Below are 18,912 nucleotides of genomic sequence, written 5' to 3'. Positions count from 1 at the left end.
CGCCGCTGCCGCCATCGCCGCCCCACGTCAGGCAGGCAACCCGCCCCCCGTCACCCGCCACCTCCCCAGGCCAAGCCTCCCTGGCTGCGGGCACGCGGCCTCCTTGGCGGACGACGCTGTCCATCTCCCGCTGGCGCGTAGAGCCATACCGCCGCCGCACCTGCCCATGTTGCAGACCGACCCACGCGGCACGACAGAGAGGACAAGCACGGCGAGCTGATGCTGCGGGTCGCGCTTCCGATTCACGCGACCAGGGCTGGGCGTAGGCTGATAAGGGACGTGCTGCGGAACGGGGAAGCCGGGCAGAGGCGAGCTCGGGATCGGGAATCGAGGCGCCAGAGCGTGGCGCTGAGCCGAACTGAGTCGGGATGGATCAGAGGGGAGAGGAAACGCTGCGAATCACGATGGATCAGGAATCAACGAAGGATCGACGGCGTCGAGCAGCCGCATCTGCGCTCGGGACTGCGGACGACGGCAAGGCGAAAGAAGAGACAGACGAGACGTCAGCGATACCGCGCCGCGCCGATCCGACGCGTCGACACCACCCTCGCGCGAGCTCGCTCACCAGAAACCTTGCGGTGTTGCGGGCCCCTCAGCCAGGCCTCGAGGCGACGCACGCCGCTATCCTAGGTCGATCTCCCTAGGCCGTCTTCGCCTCGCCCTGTCGCGCCAGCAGTCGGTCGATCAGTCGCAACGGGGAGGCAAGAGGCAAAGGCAGAAGGGTCAGCGCATCGCCGACTCTTCTCTGCGAGATGCGAGGCAGGCGGCTCGAGGCTCCAACCACGGCCAGCCGGTCCTCACCTTGTCGTCGACTGCGGCGCCGGGTCCAGGGCCATCGCCGTCACCGCGGTTGCCACGTCCTCCGCCCCACCACCAAACGCGCCAGCAGTAGCCGTTGCGGCATCGGCAGAAGCAGGGTCCCCAGGCGTCGCAGCGGCACAGAGAGTTGCCGCCCCAGTCCTGACGCTTCTCGAGCGCGTCGCCGACTTCGCGCTTGTGGTCCCAGCGGTCGTGGTCGTGGTCGTGGTGGTCGTGGTCGTGGTGGTCGTGGTCGTGGTGGTCGTGGTCGTGGTGGTCGCGGTCGTGGTGCGAGCCGTCGCCGTAGAAGTCCCTGGCGGCGAGGCTCTCGACGTCGCGACGGTGATCGTGGTCCCTGTCGTGGTCCCTGTCCCTGTCCCTGTCGCGGTCGCGGTCGCGGTCGCGGTCGCGGTCGTCCCAGGTCCACGGGCAGTCGCAGTGACGGTCCCACTCATTGCACCAGTAGGCGCGCCAGCGGTTCCAGCGGTGGTCGTAGCACCACTTCCAGTAGATGGGCTGAGAGTCGGCGGCCGGCTGGGCAGCGTTGGCGATGGCGTCGGCGCCGGCGCGGGGCTCGACGATGGCCGCACCGCCAGAGATGTCGGGCGAGGTGGTGAGAGGGGTGGCTGCCACGCCAATGAAGCCTACAGTCGCCAGCACGGCGCCGACGAGAGAGACCTGGACCAGACGCATGGTGACAGACGCTCGGAGCGTTGATCAACGGGGCTCGAGCGAGGGGGTGGCTGGCTGGCTTGGGGGGCTGATGCGAGAGGGCGGTCGAACGAGGACGGGGCTGCTGTGGCTGAAGTGGCTGAGGTAGGAGCCAGAGGCGCAGGGTGGGGTGGGGCGGGGCGAGAGAAAGGGAGGGGAAGAGGCGATGGGCGAGGGAGGGAAGAGGAGGGAAAGGGGGGCGACCGGCCAGGCACGGTATATATCCCTTCGGGCCCTCACAGCGGCCGGCGCAGCGAGCCCTCGTACGTGGCGCTTGCGCCAGGTGCCGCCCCTCTGGCCAGGTGCCTGTCGACGGGGACGACGACGAGAGAGAGAGCCGTCTCGCTCGATGCTGACCTGGCGGACGAGGAGGGGCAGGCAGGCAGGCCAGATCAGGCGACCCTTCTTGGCAGGCTGACGTCCGCTCGACGCGCCTGCTGCCTCGCCCCGGTCGTTCGAGCGACGACACGCTGAGCCTCAGCTCGCCCGCCTGACTGCCTGCCTCGATCGATCCGTGCTTGGACGGCCTGCTTGGAGGTCTGACGGCGCCTCGCAGCGCACCCGCTGCGGCGAGCTTGAGCACAGACCATCAGCGCAGGTCAGGCGGTCAAGCTGGGCGGACGGGTCCCACCAGCACGCACGGCGCGCTCGGAAGGACCCATGATCGTGGACAGTCAGCACCGCCTTGCCTGTGCAGCCCAGCGCGCGTGCTTCCTGCCTGCCGGTCTGCATGCCTGCCGATCCACGGACAAGGAGCCCGGAAGGACGCGCCGAGACTGAGCAGCAACGAGCGCGCTGCGCCGCAGCGGATCAAGTTGGCTGGCAGCCACGGCGCGGCGAGGTGGAGGACCCTCAGCGCCGGCCCGGGCTGGGCTGCGGTCGGGCAGCCCTCAGCTCCAGCAGCTTGCTCCACCCTCCTGCCTGATCCGCCGGCCTGGCTGTGCTGCGGAGACGCGGCGAGCTCGACGAACGGGCGGGCGAGCGAGCGAGGAAAAGAAGGCAGGTGAGTCAGCCACGGCATGCTCGCGCGCACGCCTGCGCGGAAAAACTCGACGAGCTGTCAGGCAGGCAGGCTAGGCTGAGGTGCCCGTGCGAGCCCGCCGTGCGAGCCCGCAATGCACACGACAGACAGACAGCCAAGCAGGGAGGCGGGGTCGGTGCGGCAGGCAGGCAGGCAAGCAGGCCAGGCTGGGCCAGGTTGCTGCGGTACCCGATCGAGAAGCGCAGCCGCAGCCGCAGCAGCAGCCGCGGCCAGGCAGGGGAGCAGACGGGAGGACTCGTTCTCGGTCGAGAAGACGGTGGTCAAGCGTGCCAGGCCGGCGAGGGCAAGAGAGAGAGAGCAGCAGAGCAACAGCGGCGGCAGCTTGGCTGGAGCCACCCAGGTGAAACTGGCGTGATGCTCCCTCGCTCCCGATGTCAAACTCGGCCTCGACCCCGTCCCGATCGGCCTGGGCCGTGTCGACACGCACGACGTCGTCGAGGGCAAGGCCCGAATCTGCCTCCCTTCGATTCCTGCGTCTCTTGCCGGCTGGTGACCATGTCGCCGCCATCGCGGCCGTTGACGCAACGGAGCGGCGACACCGCTCTCTTCCGCGCAGATTGACGACGGCCGACATCTCTGTCGAATGAGCACCCGGCTTAGAAGGGACCGCGGACGGCTTCCTGACGACATCTTCACCACGCGTCGTGAGGAGACAGGAGCAAGTGTGATTGCCTACGTCGACGACGTCACGGGATTGGCGAGAGGCCGAACAGAGGACGTGGGCGTGGCACGCGTCAACGATTCGGCCAATGAGATCCGCCACGCGCAACGGGATCGGCCTCGACATGCTTGCGTTCCTTCGATGCTCGCCTCGCGGCCAGTCCGTACGGTCCGCCCAGCTGACCCCGTAATGATCCTGGGAGTGACCCTGGATAGTCAGCTCAGGTGCGATCAGCACGCCGACGAGCTCATTGACAGAGCGTCGGCGTGCCTGGGCAAACTGCGCCACGTCGCCGAGATCTGCGGCACCACCTCCCATCCGCCGCTCCGCCTGAAACTGGTCACGACTCTCATCTGGCCGACGCTCGAACGTCCCTCAGCATGTTGGCGTACACTCTGTGTTCGGGTCTCCCGTCGTCCAGCCGATGCTTCTAACCGTGACATATCTCGTTACGCAGTTTGACGGCATAGAAGGGAAACGCATCGAAGATAGAGTACAGAAAACAGCTCTTGTGGAAAGCAGCGGCGTGAAGCGGGTTTGAACCAGGCGTGACGGCGAGTCGTGAAGACGTAAGGGGCGGAGACGATGGAAACGAGCCAGGCAGAGCCAGGCCAAGGGGAAAATCTGGACGCGTGAAGGCGGGTATCGAACGGTAAACGCGGCGCGGCGCCGACGCCTCAGCACCGGTAGAGGAAGCGCGGGTGGCGCGAACCAAGCTCGTCGATCTGCTCCTGCGTCATTCCCTCAATCTCGTGGTCGCGCTTGCCCGACTGGCCGCGGGCGTTCATGTAGCGCTGCCACGCCACGAGGCCGAGCGAGGCGACCGTGATATAAAGCGCGCCGGCCAGGTTGACCGCGTTTCCGGGCACCTGGTTGGGCGCATGCTTGGGAAGGTAGGTCCAGGTGGCGGCCAATCCCCCGAAATTGCCAAGAAGCACGACAATACCGATGGCTCCGGCACGCTCCGAGTCGTTGTTGGTGTTGATCGTGGCCCAGGCGGGCACCACGGCGCCGTGGGCGTAACAGCCGACCGTGGCGAGGAACGAGGCGGCGTAGCGCGTGTTGGTCTGCGACGAGGCGAGGTACATGACGTAGCCCGCCGCGGTGAAGAGGCTGGTAAAGGCAATGACGAGGCCGCGCACCTTGAACTTGGTCGAGCAGTAGGCCACCACCAGCACGCACACGCCGCCGAACACGTTGGGCGGCACCGTGAGCAGCTGCTGCTGGATCACCGTCTTGCCTGGGAAGAGGGTCCTGACGATCGAGGGAAGGAAAAAGGCGATGCCTGCGATGCCGGAGGGGAGCGGGGGTCGAAGGGGGATGAACGGAAGAGAGACGATACTTGGTCGTCAGTGCACTGCGCGCCAGACCAGCTCGCACAAAGTTTAACTCACCCTGGACGGTAACGTTGTCAAAGAAGAACATGGTGGCGCACACGAGCGAGGTGGGTGCGGTTATGCCGCGGATGACGGAGCGCAGACGGGCCTTGTCGATGAGCGTCTTCTGCCCGACCTGCTCCGAGAGCATGCGCGCGCGCGCCAGCTCCTTTTCCTCTTCGCTCAGCCAGCGCGCCGAGTCGATGCTGTTGGTGATGGTGAACCACGCGAAGATCGAGATGGCGACGGTGATCAAGCCCTCGATGAAGAAGATCTTCTCCCAGCGCTCGATGCCGGCAAAGTCGCCGATGCGCAGGATGCCCGAGGCGAGCAGGCCGCCGAACGCGCCCGCGCCGGGGGACATGACGATGTACATGGCGCAGCGGAAGGCCAGCTCATCCTTGCGGTACCACCGTGCGAGGTAGAAGGCGATTGAGGGGAGCATTCCCGCCTCTGCGATTCCGAGAACGAAACGGACGCCAACGGCCTCGTTGAAGTTGGTGACGAAGGCGTTGCAGATGCTCAGCAGGCCAAAGAGGAATGTGATGAAGGGGATCCAGCGACCCGGTCCGACGAACTTCGTCATCATCGTCGAAGGGATCTCTGCTACCACATAGGCGATATAGAATGACGTTAATAGAATGTTGTACTGTCGATATGGTCCGTTTGATATCCAGGAGATATGATGAGAAGGAGGTCGAGGAGGATCGAGGTGGTCGACGAGGTGGCGCCCGGGCGAGGGGCGAAATTCGCAGCGAGACGCGTCAATATTTTTCAGCCACCGGGGCTCGAGTGGAGGTGCCGCCGGCGTCGTCGAGGACCTCCGCTGGCTCGCTATCCTCTCTGCTCTGCTCACCTGGTAGCTCTTGGGGTTCATCCCGAGGTCCTTCTCCAGCCCTGCAATCCTCGCATTTCCGATATTGGCGCGATCTGTTGGGACGCAGGTAAGAGGGAAGAGGAAACGTCGGTTAGCCGGTGTCTTTCGACGACGGAGAGAGGTAGAAGGGCCAATATGACGCCCCTACAAAGCAAAATAAATAGCACAAAGCTACTGGGAAGATAATCCTTCTGTCGATCTTGCGCCGGAGACGAGTCTCGGCCTCCTCGTCATAGTGGAAGTCGGTGAGGCCATCGGATTTGGTCTGGGCGGCGCCGAGTGTGGGGAGGGCGGTGGCGTCGGTGATGCTATTCTTTTCTTCGAGGGACTCGACGTCCCGTGGGGGAGTGGCGATTTGTTGCGACATGATGCTCTGAAGACGGCAGCGATGAAGGTGAGGTGGTGAGGAGGTCGAGGGCACCGGCGGTGTGAAGGCTAGGAAGGGTGTCGACTAGAGCTTAAAATCGGGCTCCGGGGCCGATATGCGACGGCGATGAGACGGGAAATCGAGTCGTGCAAGAGGGATCAGAAAGCTGGTGGTCGAGAGGAGAGGAGTCAAGAGGTGCGACGGAGGCGAGAAGGAAGGTCGATGGCGGCAAAGGTGAGCTCTTTATAGGGACCGCCACGGACTGACGGGAAGGCGGGCGAGAAGAAGGGTTCGCCTGCAGATTGACCGGCTTCATTTCGGGGCTCGAGTCAGGGAACTCGAGGATGCAGTTGACCGGCGGCGTGGGGGAGTGGGACAAGGGCGAGGGACGAGGCTGACGGGCAGGGGTCAGACGGGCAGACGGGCAGTCAGGCAGGCAGACAGGACAAAAAAGGTGGCGGCGGGGACTCTCACTCTTCTGGTGGCACAAAGCGGGCAAACGGTGCGAAGCGGGTTTGGACTTGCAGGCAGGCAGGCCAGCAGGCAGGCCTGGTCGAGGTGCATGGCAAAGCCGCCCACCTCAACAGCAGGAGTAGACGCCGCACTGGACGAGGCAGAGGCCGCATCCGACGCCCCGCTCTCCCGCCCTCGCGATCAGAGCGAGAGGATATCACGGAAGCTGATCCGAACGACCTCGTCTCGTCTGGATCCTCTACAGCGGATGGGCGAGCGGAGTCGAGGAGTGAAGGCGGATAGGATCATCCGCTCGTCGAGAGCAGAGCAAGCGGACGAGGCAGGGCAAGGCAAGGCAGCCAGGCAGGCAAGCAAGGGACCGAGGACGACGAGGAAAAAACCCGTGCGTCCTCGCCGCCCGCTGCTTGACCTCCCTCGGGCGCCTGGGCAGTGTGTCTCTGTACCCGCCCGCCAGGGCGTGTGGCTGCCACGAGGCAGAGGAACGACTGGCCCCGTGCCCGCCCCCCGCACCTGCACTGGCCTGCACCTGCTGGACCTGCTTCCTCTGGCAAAGTGCCCCGAGGTCCTAAATTTGGCAGAGGTCCGGAGGGCCCAATTTGATGCGCCAAGACCCAGCTCCGATGCAACCTGGCCTCGGCTAGCAGGGCGACGTGCATCGCCAAGCAAGCAGCACCTGGGCAGAGGCAGGCTAGGCTAGGCAGCTCAGCTCGGCCTGGACCTCGAACTTGTTCCTCGCCCCGCTCCCCGCTTTCCCCGCCCCCTTTGCCCTCGACGACGAGCCCGTCTGCTGCCGCTGCCGCTGCCGCCGTCGCTGCCTCGCCACCGTCCGGCCATCGTCCTGCTTGGCAAAGCAGCCAATTCAGCCAGCAAGCCAGGGCAATCAGGCAGACTTGCAGCACAATGGGCCGCGGGTCAATGCCAGAGAGCGGACGCCGAGGCGGGGGCGGCCAGCGGTTTCCGCAACCGCCTCTCCTCTCTCACACACGCCCCAGACAGCGCCCGCCGTCTTCGCATCAGCTTCGAATGCTCCTCATTCACCGGCCAGAGCGGCTCTCGCTTTCCGCACCTCTCTCCCTTTCCCCGCCTTTGGAGTCTGGGGCCCCATCCGTATCGCAGGTCGCAGCGCCATCCGCCCCCCGTTCTCCGTGCGATACAGCGCCATGCACCGACAACGAGGCGGCCGTGACTTCCATGTGCCGTCACTCTTCCTCCCCTCATCGTCCCGCGGCCAGAGGCAGCGGACCTCGTCGCGCATTTGCCTTCCTACCGGCGGCTACGGACCGCTCTAGCGTGTACCGGTATCCAGCCTCCCGTGTAGCGAGGGTGCAGGTGCGTTGGTTCAGGCACCATCTCACAAACCCCCGTAGAGAGGCAAGGACGGTGCACGCCCTTTCTCTCACTGCCAGTCAGGACCTCTGGCATGCCACCGTTCGCCCACGCAATGGGGGCAGGACGGGTCTGCGCACATGTCCACAGGCGATCGGTACGAGCTCGCTCATCGTCGCTGACGTACCGGCACAGCACCCGCCTCGCAACCGGCGACCCGATCCTGGGGGAGGGGCGCGCCGACGTGATCTCTGAAGACCATATGTGGCCAGGCCCAAGACGACGCGGCTTCGCGCCTCCGCACCGAGGCGTGAAAGGCGATCGAGCAGAGATGCACGACGAGGATCCACAGCGGGGTGCAGAAGAGCGCATCAGAATATCGCGGATCTCTCTGCCCTCTGAGTTCATGGCGGCCCAGCGGACAGTCAGCCTGGTCAGGCAGGCCACGTTGACCGTCTTCCTGGCAGGCGCGGACGTACAGTTTCTTGCTCAGACGGCGACGGCGGCGGCAGTACAGCGAGCTCGGGATACCACCCGCACCGCGCCGTGCTGTTCCTCTGCCTCGTGCGCGTCGTACACACTTCATGGCAGGTGAGCAACTCAGCCTTTCGGCATCTCTCTTCCGGTGCAGAAGAACGGCGCATGCTGTTACGACGACGTCGGGGCGGGGGCGGCGGTCGGTAGACGAGATGGCAAATCGCCGCGCGTCGAGGAGCAGCTGGTGCTGGTGCTGCACCGCCCCGTCCTCGCGCCGCTCTGGATGCGGGGCCCCGTACGACCTTTCCCCCGTCGACCCGGTCCCGACCCCAAGATGCTGTAAGTCCACCGAGGATCCGCTTCACAAGGTCCGCTCCACTCCTCGTCTCGTACCCCGCACACCTTCCCCGCACCCCGTGACCTGCCCCTTCTCGCTCTTCGCCTCTCCCCAGACCTTCCTGGCCCCCTCGACAGCCGCCGTTTCCGCCTCCTCCCGGCCGTCTTGACCAGCACCTTCCGTCCGATATAGAAGCTTACCTGCGTCTTTGCCGTTCCGCACCTCTTCTCGAACAGAGTCCGTACGGGCGGGCGTGGTGTCCGGATCGCGGATCACCTGATCGTCTTCGACGCGTTGTTGTTTGGACGTTGGAGAACCAGGATGTGGACTGAGACGACAGTGGCGGAATCGTGGGCATGATGCGCGCCTCGTGCTTCGTTTCCTTCCGTAGACGCTGGTATGGTATGGGAACTCAGTGCGGTCGTCGAGACCGTGGATCCCTGCGCCATGGCACTATCATCGACCCTTGAAACGCGCGACGTGGCAGACGAGATAGCTGTCGGACACCAGCCGGCCCGATGTGTTGAAACAACAGATCCATTCCCTTGACGCTGTACCTTGCTTTGCGTATGCAGAAGCGGTAGTCGAGTTCGGCTTCACGGGAACATGAGCACATGAGAGGCGACGACGACGGGTGAACGAGGTGCCCCCCCTCGATGCGGTGACAAGGTCCGGTAGGCCGATCCGCCTTCAGTGCAGCGCAGCGTGTCGTGCAGCAGCTGGGCGGGCGGGATCTGCATCAGTCCTTTGAAAAATTCCATAGGACTGTTGCACCTGCTGAGCTTGTTTGCTGCCTGCTTGTTTCTGTCTCTCCTTGTTGGCGGGTGGCTGTTGCAGTCAGAGGTCATCCACCTGCATCTTTTCTCTGATGGGACAAGAGGCCTATCAGACCATGGTGTCAGCCCATCATCCACTCTGTGTGACATTCACCCTGCTGTTGCTCCTTGCCACAGCAGCCAGGTATCATCCTGTACCCAATGTGGTGATCTGATGCACTCTCACATTGAGGGCATAGCCCCTGCTGGCCTCCCAGACCATTGACACATCTTTCATCTTTCCATCATCATCATACCAGCTCAAGAGGTCACCAGAAAGCGCTTGGTGGCATGCTGGCCAGCAGTGACACTGATGAGCTTGAGGACAGCAAGGCTTCATTGACCACCAATGTCAACAGGCTGCATCCTGATAGTTGCAAGATCATGTTGGTCTGTGTGTAGAGCCCAGAAAGGGACAACCACTTTGCACACAAACCTGATGTGTTGAGGGTTTTCCTCAACCACAGGCTGCAGGAGTTGATTGACTCCTTGTTGTTGGAGAAGCACAGCATAGACTGCCAGCTGTTGGCATTGGCAACTGTAGGGCCGGAGGGGCTGGGAACGACTTCACCGACTCGGTTGCAGATGGTGAAGGCCACTCGTGCCTCTGCCATGAGCGCAACGATCGTGAGGTCCTGCATGAGCGGATAGGAACTCGTCATAATGTCGAAATGGAGGCGCTGAGCAAGAGGTGGCTGTCTTGCATTGAAGAGAGGTTGCCTCGCCTGGTCAAGACCTCCCTAATTGGAGATGAGGAAGTCGAGGTGGCCATCTGCCACGGCGTGGCCCTCCAGATACGCACGCGCTGATTCTCTGTCAAGGTCAAAGATGAAGTCCCCAGGCCACTGCCTCAGGTACTTCCACCTCCAGACCTCCAGACAGGCTTGGAGAGGGGGCAGCACATTGATGTTGAGGTTAGTGAACTGGATCATTTTGTAGTACACCTGATTGTAGGCATGAACCTGCCAGTTGTCAAGCAGTTCAAACAAGGCCAGCCTGTCAACCATTGGCAGGAAGAAGCCAACTAGGGCCTGATGTTCACAACCTTTGAGCCCCAAATCTGCTGGTGAGCAGGGTTCTGTGTTGATGCACTATTTGCCTGTGCAACAGAAGTCTGTTTTTTGGTGATGTAGGTGGTAGAGGTTTCTGTTGTGGCTGTTGCCTTGTGGTAGCCTGTGCTTGTCTTGTCTACACATCGGTGTATTGCTGTGCCAACTGGTCATGCCTTGTGGTAGCCTTGTGCTTGTTTCAGAGGGTTGCGTAATTTGATCAGAAGGTTGTGGTGAGGTGGTGTTGGCCTGGACTCTTGTTCCACTGCATCATGGGCCAAGTTGCAGCCTCTTGACCATCAGAGATTTGGACATGGCAGCTGCCTTACTCATGCTGTGCTTTGGCCATGATCCTGGCAAAGGAGACTGATGGTCCCAGGCCCCTCCAGCAACAGAGGACTCGCCTCAAGAGCTCTTCCACAAGGTCCGGTGGGGCAGCTCGAGGTTGGTCTTGTTGCCGGGGTTTGGCGTGAGCCAGTGCCGGACCAGCTCTTGACCGGTCGCCGTTTGTCGGCACCGGCCAAAAGTGGTTGGCAAGACGGGCCGGGGTCAGCAAGTAGAACTATGGATGCAGGAATGTAGTGGGCGCGAGCGGCAATAGTGCCAAGCCCGGGTGCAGGGGGAGTCCTGCCTAGACCGCCGCCACGATGGTAGGGTGGTAAAGCCCCATGTGGATCTGGGCACAACCGTATAGGTTTGTGCCCAGCCGCAAGTGATGCTTGTGGGGCGGCCCCAGGCAGAACAAACAAACTAGGTGCTTCACCAAGAAAGCACAGGTAGCCATCTCCTTTTCCCGTGCGCCAAGGAGCCGCTTGTAGTAGAGCATGAGCCCCTGGCACACGGTGTTGGACGGAATGGCAGCTGATGGTGGTGATTGATGCTGGGTGGATCAAGAGAGAGGCTGTGTTGGTAGAATCTGCACCTTCAACAGCAATGAAGGCCTGCACGCTCATCAAGAAGAGAAGACCTGCTGCTGCAAGCCTGTGATGATCAGTCCAGCCTCTGTTTGCTTCCCCACCTTGAGTGTTGCTGCTTCCTCACTGACATGAAGCAGGATGTGGCAAGAGCTGAAGGTGTGCAGCCTTGTTGTGAGCAGCAGCAAGCCTGTACAGACGAACAGGGGGCAAAGTCAACTACCTTGATGAGCATGCTGTGTGTGGCTCATGGTACCATGCTTCCCTGCACAGTCAGTCCTATGCCCCTGCTGACTGCAGGTGGACATGTGTCATTGCTGCAGGCAGATGACCAGTTTGGAAGAGCATCTGCTGCAACATGGGCTTGAGTAGCTGTTGTGATCATGACTGTGGTCTAGTCTGCCATAGCAACACGCTGCATCAGGGCATCAAAGGCTGTCACAGGCAAGGTGTGAAGTAGCAGAGTGATGGCATTTGCCTGATGAGCCTGCTGCTACCCTGGTGCAGCATGACTGCCGACTTGAATGGGCTGAGGCAGGCAGGGTGAGGCATGCGGGCCGGGTGAATCAGCAGACACGCCCGATCAGCCGCGCCGCTGCTCCACATTGCAGCGGCCTGCAGCGGCCCTCGTTTCAAAGGGCTCAGGAAAGAGGCGCTGCTGCAGCGGGCAGAGGCAGGCCACTCGATCTGGTCGTCATCACCGTCACTCGATGCGACCACGCCTACCAGCATCAGCACCACCATCACCAGCCACATTCCCCCAACCATTCACCACACGCTCGCCCCGCTACGGCCAGCACCACTCGCACCACCCACGCTCGCCCTCGGCCCCTCGCACGCCACCCAGCGCATGCAGCTCTCGAGCCTTCGCGCCGCCATCTACCCGTCTCTGCACCGCCAGTCCATCGCCTACCGCCACAGGTTCGTCAACATGGTCAAGCCCGACGACGAAGTCATCAAGGAGTTCAACGAGCTCGTCAACATGAGCGCCGACGAGCTCGAAAAGTGGCTCAAGTCCAAGGACTCGCAAGAGTCGGGATGGACCGGCGGCGGCGGCGGCGGCGGCGAGACGGTCGGTCACGACAGCGGCAACAAGATCACCGACATCCTCCGCCGCAACCCGGACAAGAAGAAGGACAAGTACACCGACGAGGATCTCAAGCACATGCGCAAGGTCGTCAGCTACAACAAGCGCCACCTCGCACAGGAGGAGCACCTCAAGGAGTCCAAGAGCGAGGAGGAGCTCAAGAAGACCAAGAGCTACAAGAGCCTGAAGAGTGAGTACGCCGCTGCGGCACACGATGCGGGTGGCGAGGAGGACGTGCAATGTGGGCAGGGAGGGCTAGGCGGATTGGCCGGGCTGGACTGGGCTGGGACAAAGGTAGGCTGGGGAAGCGATCCAGCCTCGCACGGCCAGCTTGGCGGTAGACACGGGCACATCTCGTCCTCGTGGCCGGCTACAACTCGGCGCCGGTGCTGCATCCCCCCTCGACACCACCGGCCGCCACCCGACTATCGCCCAACCATCCCCAGCACGGCCCCGTCGACCCTGGAGCGCCCCAAGATCGAATCCTGACTCCCCCGCGATCTTGCACACCACACCACACCACACCACACCTCACCTCGGCCCTCGAACGGCGACGCAACGACACTTGCCTCGACAGATGGCGAGCCATCATCACCATCCACCTCTGCCGCAGCGGGTGCAACGACCTCGGCCGCCTTCCGATCCGACGTGGCCCAGCCGACCGCTCTCCGCACGGGCAAGATTGGAGGCGGCCAGGCGGCCGCATCTTCGGCAGCGGTCGGGGCGGGCGACGCCGCGCTTGGGCCGAGCGGCCTGATGGCGTCGCAAGAGTATCTCGACAAGCTCGAAGAGGGCGTCAACAAGACCATCGACGGCGACATCGAGACGCTGCTCGAGAGCTTCAAGGAGCTCATCTCGCTGGCCACGGTGAGTACCGCGCGCGGGCGGGATGGACCCAGCCCATGCGGCCGACAGCCCTACTGACGCTCGTCCTTTCACCCTGCGAGCAGATCGGAGACAAGGACAAGGTTCAAATAGAGCAGGAGGCGTTCCAGGCCGACGCGCGGGCCGATGCGATGGTGAGTTTCGTCGGGGACCGCGGCAACTTGGGCCGTGGCAGCTTGGGCCTTGGAAGACGAAGCCGTTCTGTCAACTGACCTGGTCCCGCTGGCACTCGATCCCGGCTTTCGTTGTTGCTGCAGGTTCGTTCCGCGCAGAACCTGTCGCTGCTCTCGGAATCGCTCAAGCTGTCGCTGCTGCTGTCCAAGGCGCCGGACCCGGCCCTCAATGACGAGGCCATCGAGCTGATGAAGAGCACCGAGCTCGAAAAGGTCAAGTGCGCCCAGCTGCTGGAGCGCATCCTCGGCCTGCCCGCAGGCGGGGGCGCCACCCTGGTCGACGAGCTCGAGGACAACGACGGCATCGCTACGTCCGAGACAGCGCCGGGGTCAGGCAAGGGCGAAGGGGCGGCAGCGAGTCAAGGGACAGCCCAGCCACCAACGGCCGAGCAGGCGGCGCGCAGCCATTCTCCGCCAGCGGCCGCTGCGTCCACGGGGCAAGTCGGCAAGGACGACGACGACGGCGATGCGCTCGAGATGGAGGACGTCTCGATGGGGTAGCTTTCGCCCCGGCCCCGTCGCAATCTCTCTCACCCATCGCCGTTGGATCAAAGCCGCAAAAATAGACACGGCGGTTCACCTGCGAGCCAGCCAGGCCATGCCGGCAACGACTCGCTGGATCGAGTCGCTGCCCGTATACCCGCGACCCGCATGCGCTTCAGCACGGGCGCACCCCACACCAACCCACCAGGCGTGACAGGACGAGGACGAAGTGGGCGAGGACAGCGAGAGGCGGGAGGCGGGAGGCGGGAGGGCTGAAGCAGGAGCAGGGCTCGGCAGGAGCAGAGCGCGGGCGGTGGAATAGGGCGGATGCGGGAGCGACGCTGTCAGCGCCGGCAGCCTACTGACCGCCACCCATCTCATTCCATCTTGCTTTGCCTTTGCTGCGCTGTGCTGCGCTACGGTGCTTGCACGACAGACTGGGGCCACGACCCCCTCAAGAAGAAGTAAGACGGCACGCCGCGCGAGTCAATGGCCGGCCCGCCCGCTCGACTCGGCTCGACACCGTGTCTCTGCTCGTCTCCCCCAATGTAGCCTACCCATGCCCTTGCGGTATCCTGTCCATCACCCGCTCGCTGCTTTGCTTGCCCTTGGATCTCTCTCTGCCCTCTCTCGCCATTTGCAATGTTCATGATTGCCAGCCCAGCCAGCCAGCCCAGGCTAGCCAAAGAGGTCCTCGCCGGATTTCCGTCTGGATTTTCGAAGTCAAAACGGGAGTCGTGCAACGCGCCACTTTGCGCGACACGCCCCTCAAATCCCGTGCGGGGCGGGCGGGGCGGCCGTCGGGCCTTTTTTTGGCAGGTGCCGAGGTTGGCCGAGATTCTACACCGGCAGATGCGAGAGCGGACAAACGGCAGCGGCGTCTGAGGCTCCCTTGCCAACCGCTATCCTCTCGTTTCCACCACCATTCATCCTCGCCTTTGACCGCTCTCGCTCTGCTACACAGCCCTGTCATCCTTGCATTCTGTCAGACGACCAAGCGTTCAACCCTCCGGGTCGAAACGATCGTCGACCCACCTGGACGACGTTCCGTACACCCGATTCTTGGACGGCCTTGCGACGGTAGAGACGGTACCGGCAGCGACTACAACGACGACGACAGCGACGACGACGGCGACGACGACAGGGGAAGATGGCGGGTGGTGGAATCACCTCGCACTTCCGCTCGGGCAAGGCGTCGCTCGCCGCTCGAAAGCCCACGTCGGCCAAGGAGCAACAGGCCCTGCGCGATGGCCTCACCAAGGTGCCATCCACCGATGCGGTCGCCAAGGGCAAAGGTGCCGCCGCCGTTGCTTCTGCGACAAACACGACGACGGCGACGGCGACACCGACGACAATGACTACGACGACGACCAGACGGACTCGCTCGACTAGGACGCAGCTCAGGACGCCCCAACAGGGCGAGGTAGAGGCCATTCTCAAGGACCTCGACGATATCCAGTCCTCCTCGTCGTCCCATCCCGCCGTCCTTCCTTCCAGCATATCCACCGACACGGCGACGACGGCTCCTGCATCCGCGTCATCGGCCGCCGCTGCGTTCGCCCGCAGCATCACTCCACCACCGCTGCCCGATCCCACCTCGCCCTACCTCCTCGGCACGCCGCCGCGGACAGCGCACAGACGCTCCAACGCTGCCACTTCGCCCTCCAAGCGCAAGGCAGCAGCCGCAGCCGATGCCGCGGGTGCGCGCACTTCGGCCGCGCCGACTTCGAGCCCGACCAAGCGCAAGGCACGTGCCTCGGCCGAGGGGACAGAGGGGCCCAGCACGGAAAAGCTCATGGCGTCTCCGACCAAGGTGGCCCGCGTCGGGTCGCCGACTGCGGTGAAGGAGGCGGATAACACCGCCACCGACGCCGCCGCCGACGACGACGACGACGACGATGATGATGATGGCCTGGTGCTGACGCCAGGCCGCAACATGGGCACGCGCATCTCGCTCGCGAGTCCAAAGGCGCCGCTGTTGGCTTCGAGCTCCAGCCCGCTCGACCACCGCTCGCCCACCGCCACGCTACCGCGCAGCCTGGCGCGCAGGATCATGGAGGACGAGGACGACGAGTCCTTTCTCACTCCGCGCAGCGTCAGGGAACGGCCCAAAGGCCACATCCCGCAGCTCCTACCGATGGGTGCCCGTTCCGCCATCTTCCAGCCCGGCACCGTCGCCAGCGGCGGCAGCAGCAGCAGGTCAGGAGCCAGTACGCCCAAGTCCGCCCGCGTCGGTTCTGCCACGACAAAGGAGCAGGCCTCTGTCGCGACGCCGCTCCGCGACTCGCCGGCGTCGCTCTCCCTCAAGCTGCAGCAGGAGGCGAGCAAGCAGGCGGACCCGCCTCTGCCGGAGGTCAAGCACGTCCTCTCGTCGGAGCTGCCGCTGCCCAAGCACTATGCCAGCCTCATGACGCTGCACATGGCGCTCGAGCACGCCCTCGTCGTACACCTCGCCACGTGCGGCGCATCCATGGCCTCGCTGGAAAACGACGCATCGAGCGACGATGCGGCGTCGGACGACGACGGCGCAAGGGAAGCCAGCTTTGTCGGAGGAGAAGAGAATTCAGCAGTGATGACTTCGGGTACGCCGCGCCGTCGACAGGCACGACCCAGGACGGTACGTCTGCCCAACCTCGTCACCTACACGGCCATCCGACCGCTCGTCGAACGATCGGGCGGACGGCGGCTGGGACCGACGGAGCTGGCGCGGCTGGCGAGTGTCTGGATGGACTTCCAGGCGCCCTCGGCCGACGCGCCGTCGTCAAGCAGCGCCAGCGCCGGCGCCGGTGCTGACGAGATCAAGGGGCTCGGGTTTATCGTGTCGCGCACGCGCACCCTCGATGCCAGGACGGGCCGGCGCGTGTGGGACTGGGGCATCGGGATCGAGCTCGAGGTGCGCCGGCCTCGCCGCGCCAAGACGCCGCCTGTCCAGGTCGAGTTTGGCGGAGTCGGAGTTGGGGTCGAAGCTACCTCAGCAGCGACGGCGAGGGGCGTACCAACGCCTTCTACGCCGGGCGCCAGCGTCGCCGTGGACCGGTCGCGATTCGCCACACCACCGCCGTCGCCAGCCTCGTCGCGCCTCGACGCCACACCGACACCGGCGTCGCCCTCGAAGCGGAGACGGGAACAGAGCGGCAGCCTCCTTCCCTCTTCGCCCTCGCTCCCCTCGTCGCCTCGTTCGACGACCAAGGCGCGCGAGGGCATGTCGTTTGTCGCGCTATGGAACAACGGCATCGAGGTGCGAAAGGCCGAAGTCGGGAGGAGGCTGCGTCAGCGCTGCGGCCGGTTCCACCAGCTCTGGCTTGACGAGCAGGCTATCGTCGTTCCCGAGGCGGCGCCGCCGCAGCAACACGCGGAGGCGAAGCAGCAGGAGCGGAGCACTTCTACGAAACTCGAGCCGAGCACGCCATCGACGTCTGGACCGTGGACGCACGCGGAACAGGGCGATGCGCGGGAGAGGGGCCAGGCGATGCAGGGCCAAGGCGGACTCTGGACGCCCTCGGCCACCCGTTCTGGCGGACGGCGGGTGGGCGGGAGGACAATCACCTTTGACCAGTCCAACCTCGACCGCGATGGCCTGCTCGACAGCGACGTATCCGCCGACGAGGCCGAGGCAGACGGGTCTGCCGCGACGATGACGGGGCAAGAGTCGATCAAGACGGGGGGTCGAAAGGCGCTGATGGCCGAGCTCCAGCCTACGCCAAGGCAGCAGCGTCCTCGTCCCGCCACCACCGCCGCCAGTCCACCGACGACGACGACGACGACGGCAGAATCTGCGAAGGATGAAATCGAGCCAATGCCGGGCTGCGTCGATGGCGACGGCTGGCCTGTGCCGCATGCGGGGATGGTCCTGTACGAATGGCATCCGAGGTTCGACCGCGACTCGGCGGCCATTGTACGGCCCGTACCGCTCGTCGAGTTGCCACCTCTCCGCGACCCCGTCCTTGCAGCTCCCTCCTCGTCCTCGGCGTCGAACACGACGTCGACGCCGACGGTACCAGGGGGCCGACATGTGCGTCTCGGCGGCGGCGGCGGCGGTGGCGCGGGCAGTGTGTCGTCGAACCTCTTTGGCCTGGGCCTGGGCATCCAACATCCCTCGACACCGCAGACGAGTCGAGTGGCCAACCGACCGGGCATGACGCCATCGTCGGCGTCGTCGGCGACGCTCTCGGCGTCGGGATCGGGTCCCGGATCTGGGCTGAGCCTAAAGGACCGGATCCGGCAGAAGGAAGAGGCTAAACGCAACCTCCTCCTTGCCAAGTCGTCCAACGCGCTCCTCTCGCGCGCCACGCCGGGTACGCCCGCTTCGCACACGCCCTCGACCGCCGGCGTCGGTGGCAGTGCCGGTGCCGCGGGCACGCCGACGAGGAGCAGCATGATGGCCACCCTGTCGCGCCGATCGGTGCTGAGTCGCCTACCGGAACTCGCAGGAATCGTCTACGTCATCTTCACCTCTAGCAGCGGCAGCGGCGGTGGCGGTGGCGGTGGGGCACGCACGCCGACGCTGCCCATGTCGGACGTCGTGACGCGGCTGTGCAAGTCGGTCAAGACGACCATGAGCCGCGCCGAGTGCCGCGACGCCGTCGAGCTGCTCCGCGACGAGGTCGACGGCTTCCTCGACATCGTCGTCGTCGGCGGCAAGGAGTGGGTCAGGATGGGCAGGAGGCACGGCGGTGCGCCCTGGAGCCTGCAGGAGGTTCGGGAGCGGATCGGCGTCGCTATCTCCCGCGGCTAGACGGTGCTTCGTTTCGTCCGATCTGCATCATGCTTCTTGTACACGCACACTCACACGCACACACATGCGCGGCTGCTTTGCGACAGACGTGCACTATGAATGTATACCCTCAACTTGGCTTGGTCTGATTGCGGCGCTCGAGTGACGACAGCTTCTCCGACGGTCGACTTGCGTCGAGAGCACGAGCCTACAGGAGAGGGGATGGGATGACGAAAAGTGGGAGGGCGTCGATTCGGGACGATGGCCGGGGCGGGTCGATGGCCGGGTCTACACGCTTGACGGGCCTTGGGAGGCGTAACAAGCCGTGGCAGGGGTGAGGGCGTCG

At 64.3% G+C, this 18,912-nt stretch overlaps 4 protein-coding genes across 4 annotated transcripts; 2 read left to right on the top strand and 2 right to left on the bottom strand.

Moving 5' to 3' along the window:
- Positions 1-399: 399 nt before the first annotated feature.
- On the bottom strand, positions 400-1,491 carry PFL1_04714 (uncharacterized protein; the record flags this gene model as incomplete). Its single annotated transcript, XM_007882242.1, has 2 exons — positions 400-462; positions 802-1,491. 2 exons carry the CDS (start codon positions 1,489-1,491, stop codon positions 400-402), a joined length of 753 nt encoding a protein of 250 aa, XP_007880433.1.
- A 2,398-nt stretch (positions 1,492-3,889) lies between these two features.
- Positions 3,890-5,832, bottom strand: PFL1_04713 (uncharacterized protein; the record flags this gene model as incomplete). Its single annotated transcript, XM_007882241.1, has 4 exons — positions 3,890-4,497; positions 4,607-5,237; positions 5,445-5,518; positions 5,679-5,832. The coding sequence occupies 4 exons, from the start codon at positions 5,830-5,832 to the stop codon at positions 3,890-3,892; spliced, it is 1,467 nt and encodes a 488-aa protein (XP_007880432.1).
- A 6,242-nt stretch (positions 5,833-12,074) lies between these two features.
- PFL1_04712 (uncharacterized protein) lies at positions 12,075-13,870 on the top strand (the record flags this gene model as incomplete). Its single annotated transcript, XM_007882240.1, has 4 exons — positions 12,075-12,501; positions 12,889-13,178; positions 13,262-13,330; positions 13,454-13,870. 4 exons carry the CDS (start codon positions 12,075-12,077, stop codon positions 13,868-13,870), a joined length of 1,203 nt encoding a protein of 400 aa, XP_007880431.1.
- Positions 13,871-15,002: 1,132 nt separating this feature from the next.
- PFL1_04711 (uncharacterized protein) lies at positions 15,003-18,587 on the top strand (the record flags this gene model as incomplete). Its single annotated transcript, XM_007882239.1, has 1 exon — positions 15,003-18,587. The coding sequence occupies one exon, from the start codon at positions 15,003-15,005 to the stop codon at positions 18,585-18,587; it is 3,585 nt and encodes a 1,194-aa protein (XP_007880430.1).
- Positions 18,588-18,912: the final 325 nt, after the last annotated feature.

Source organism: Pseudozyma flocculosa (genome assembly GCF_000417875.1).
Source record: "Pseudozyma flocculosa PF-1 unplaced genomic scaffold scaffold00016, whole genome shotgun sequence".
Classification (NCBI taxonomy): domain Eukaryota; kingdom Fungi; phylum Basidiomycota; class Ustilaginomycetes; order Ustilaginales; family Ustilaginaceae; genus Pseudozyma; species Pseudozyma flocculosa.
The sequence above is the reverse complement of the archived record's forward strand: the minus strand, read 5'-3'. Positions and strand labels throughout refer to the sequence as shown.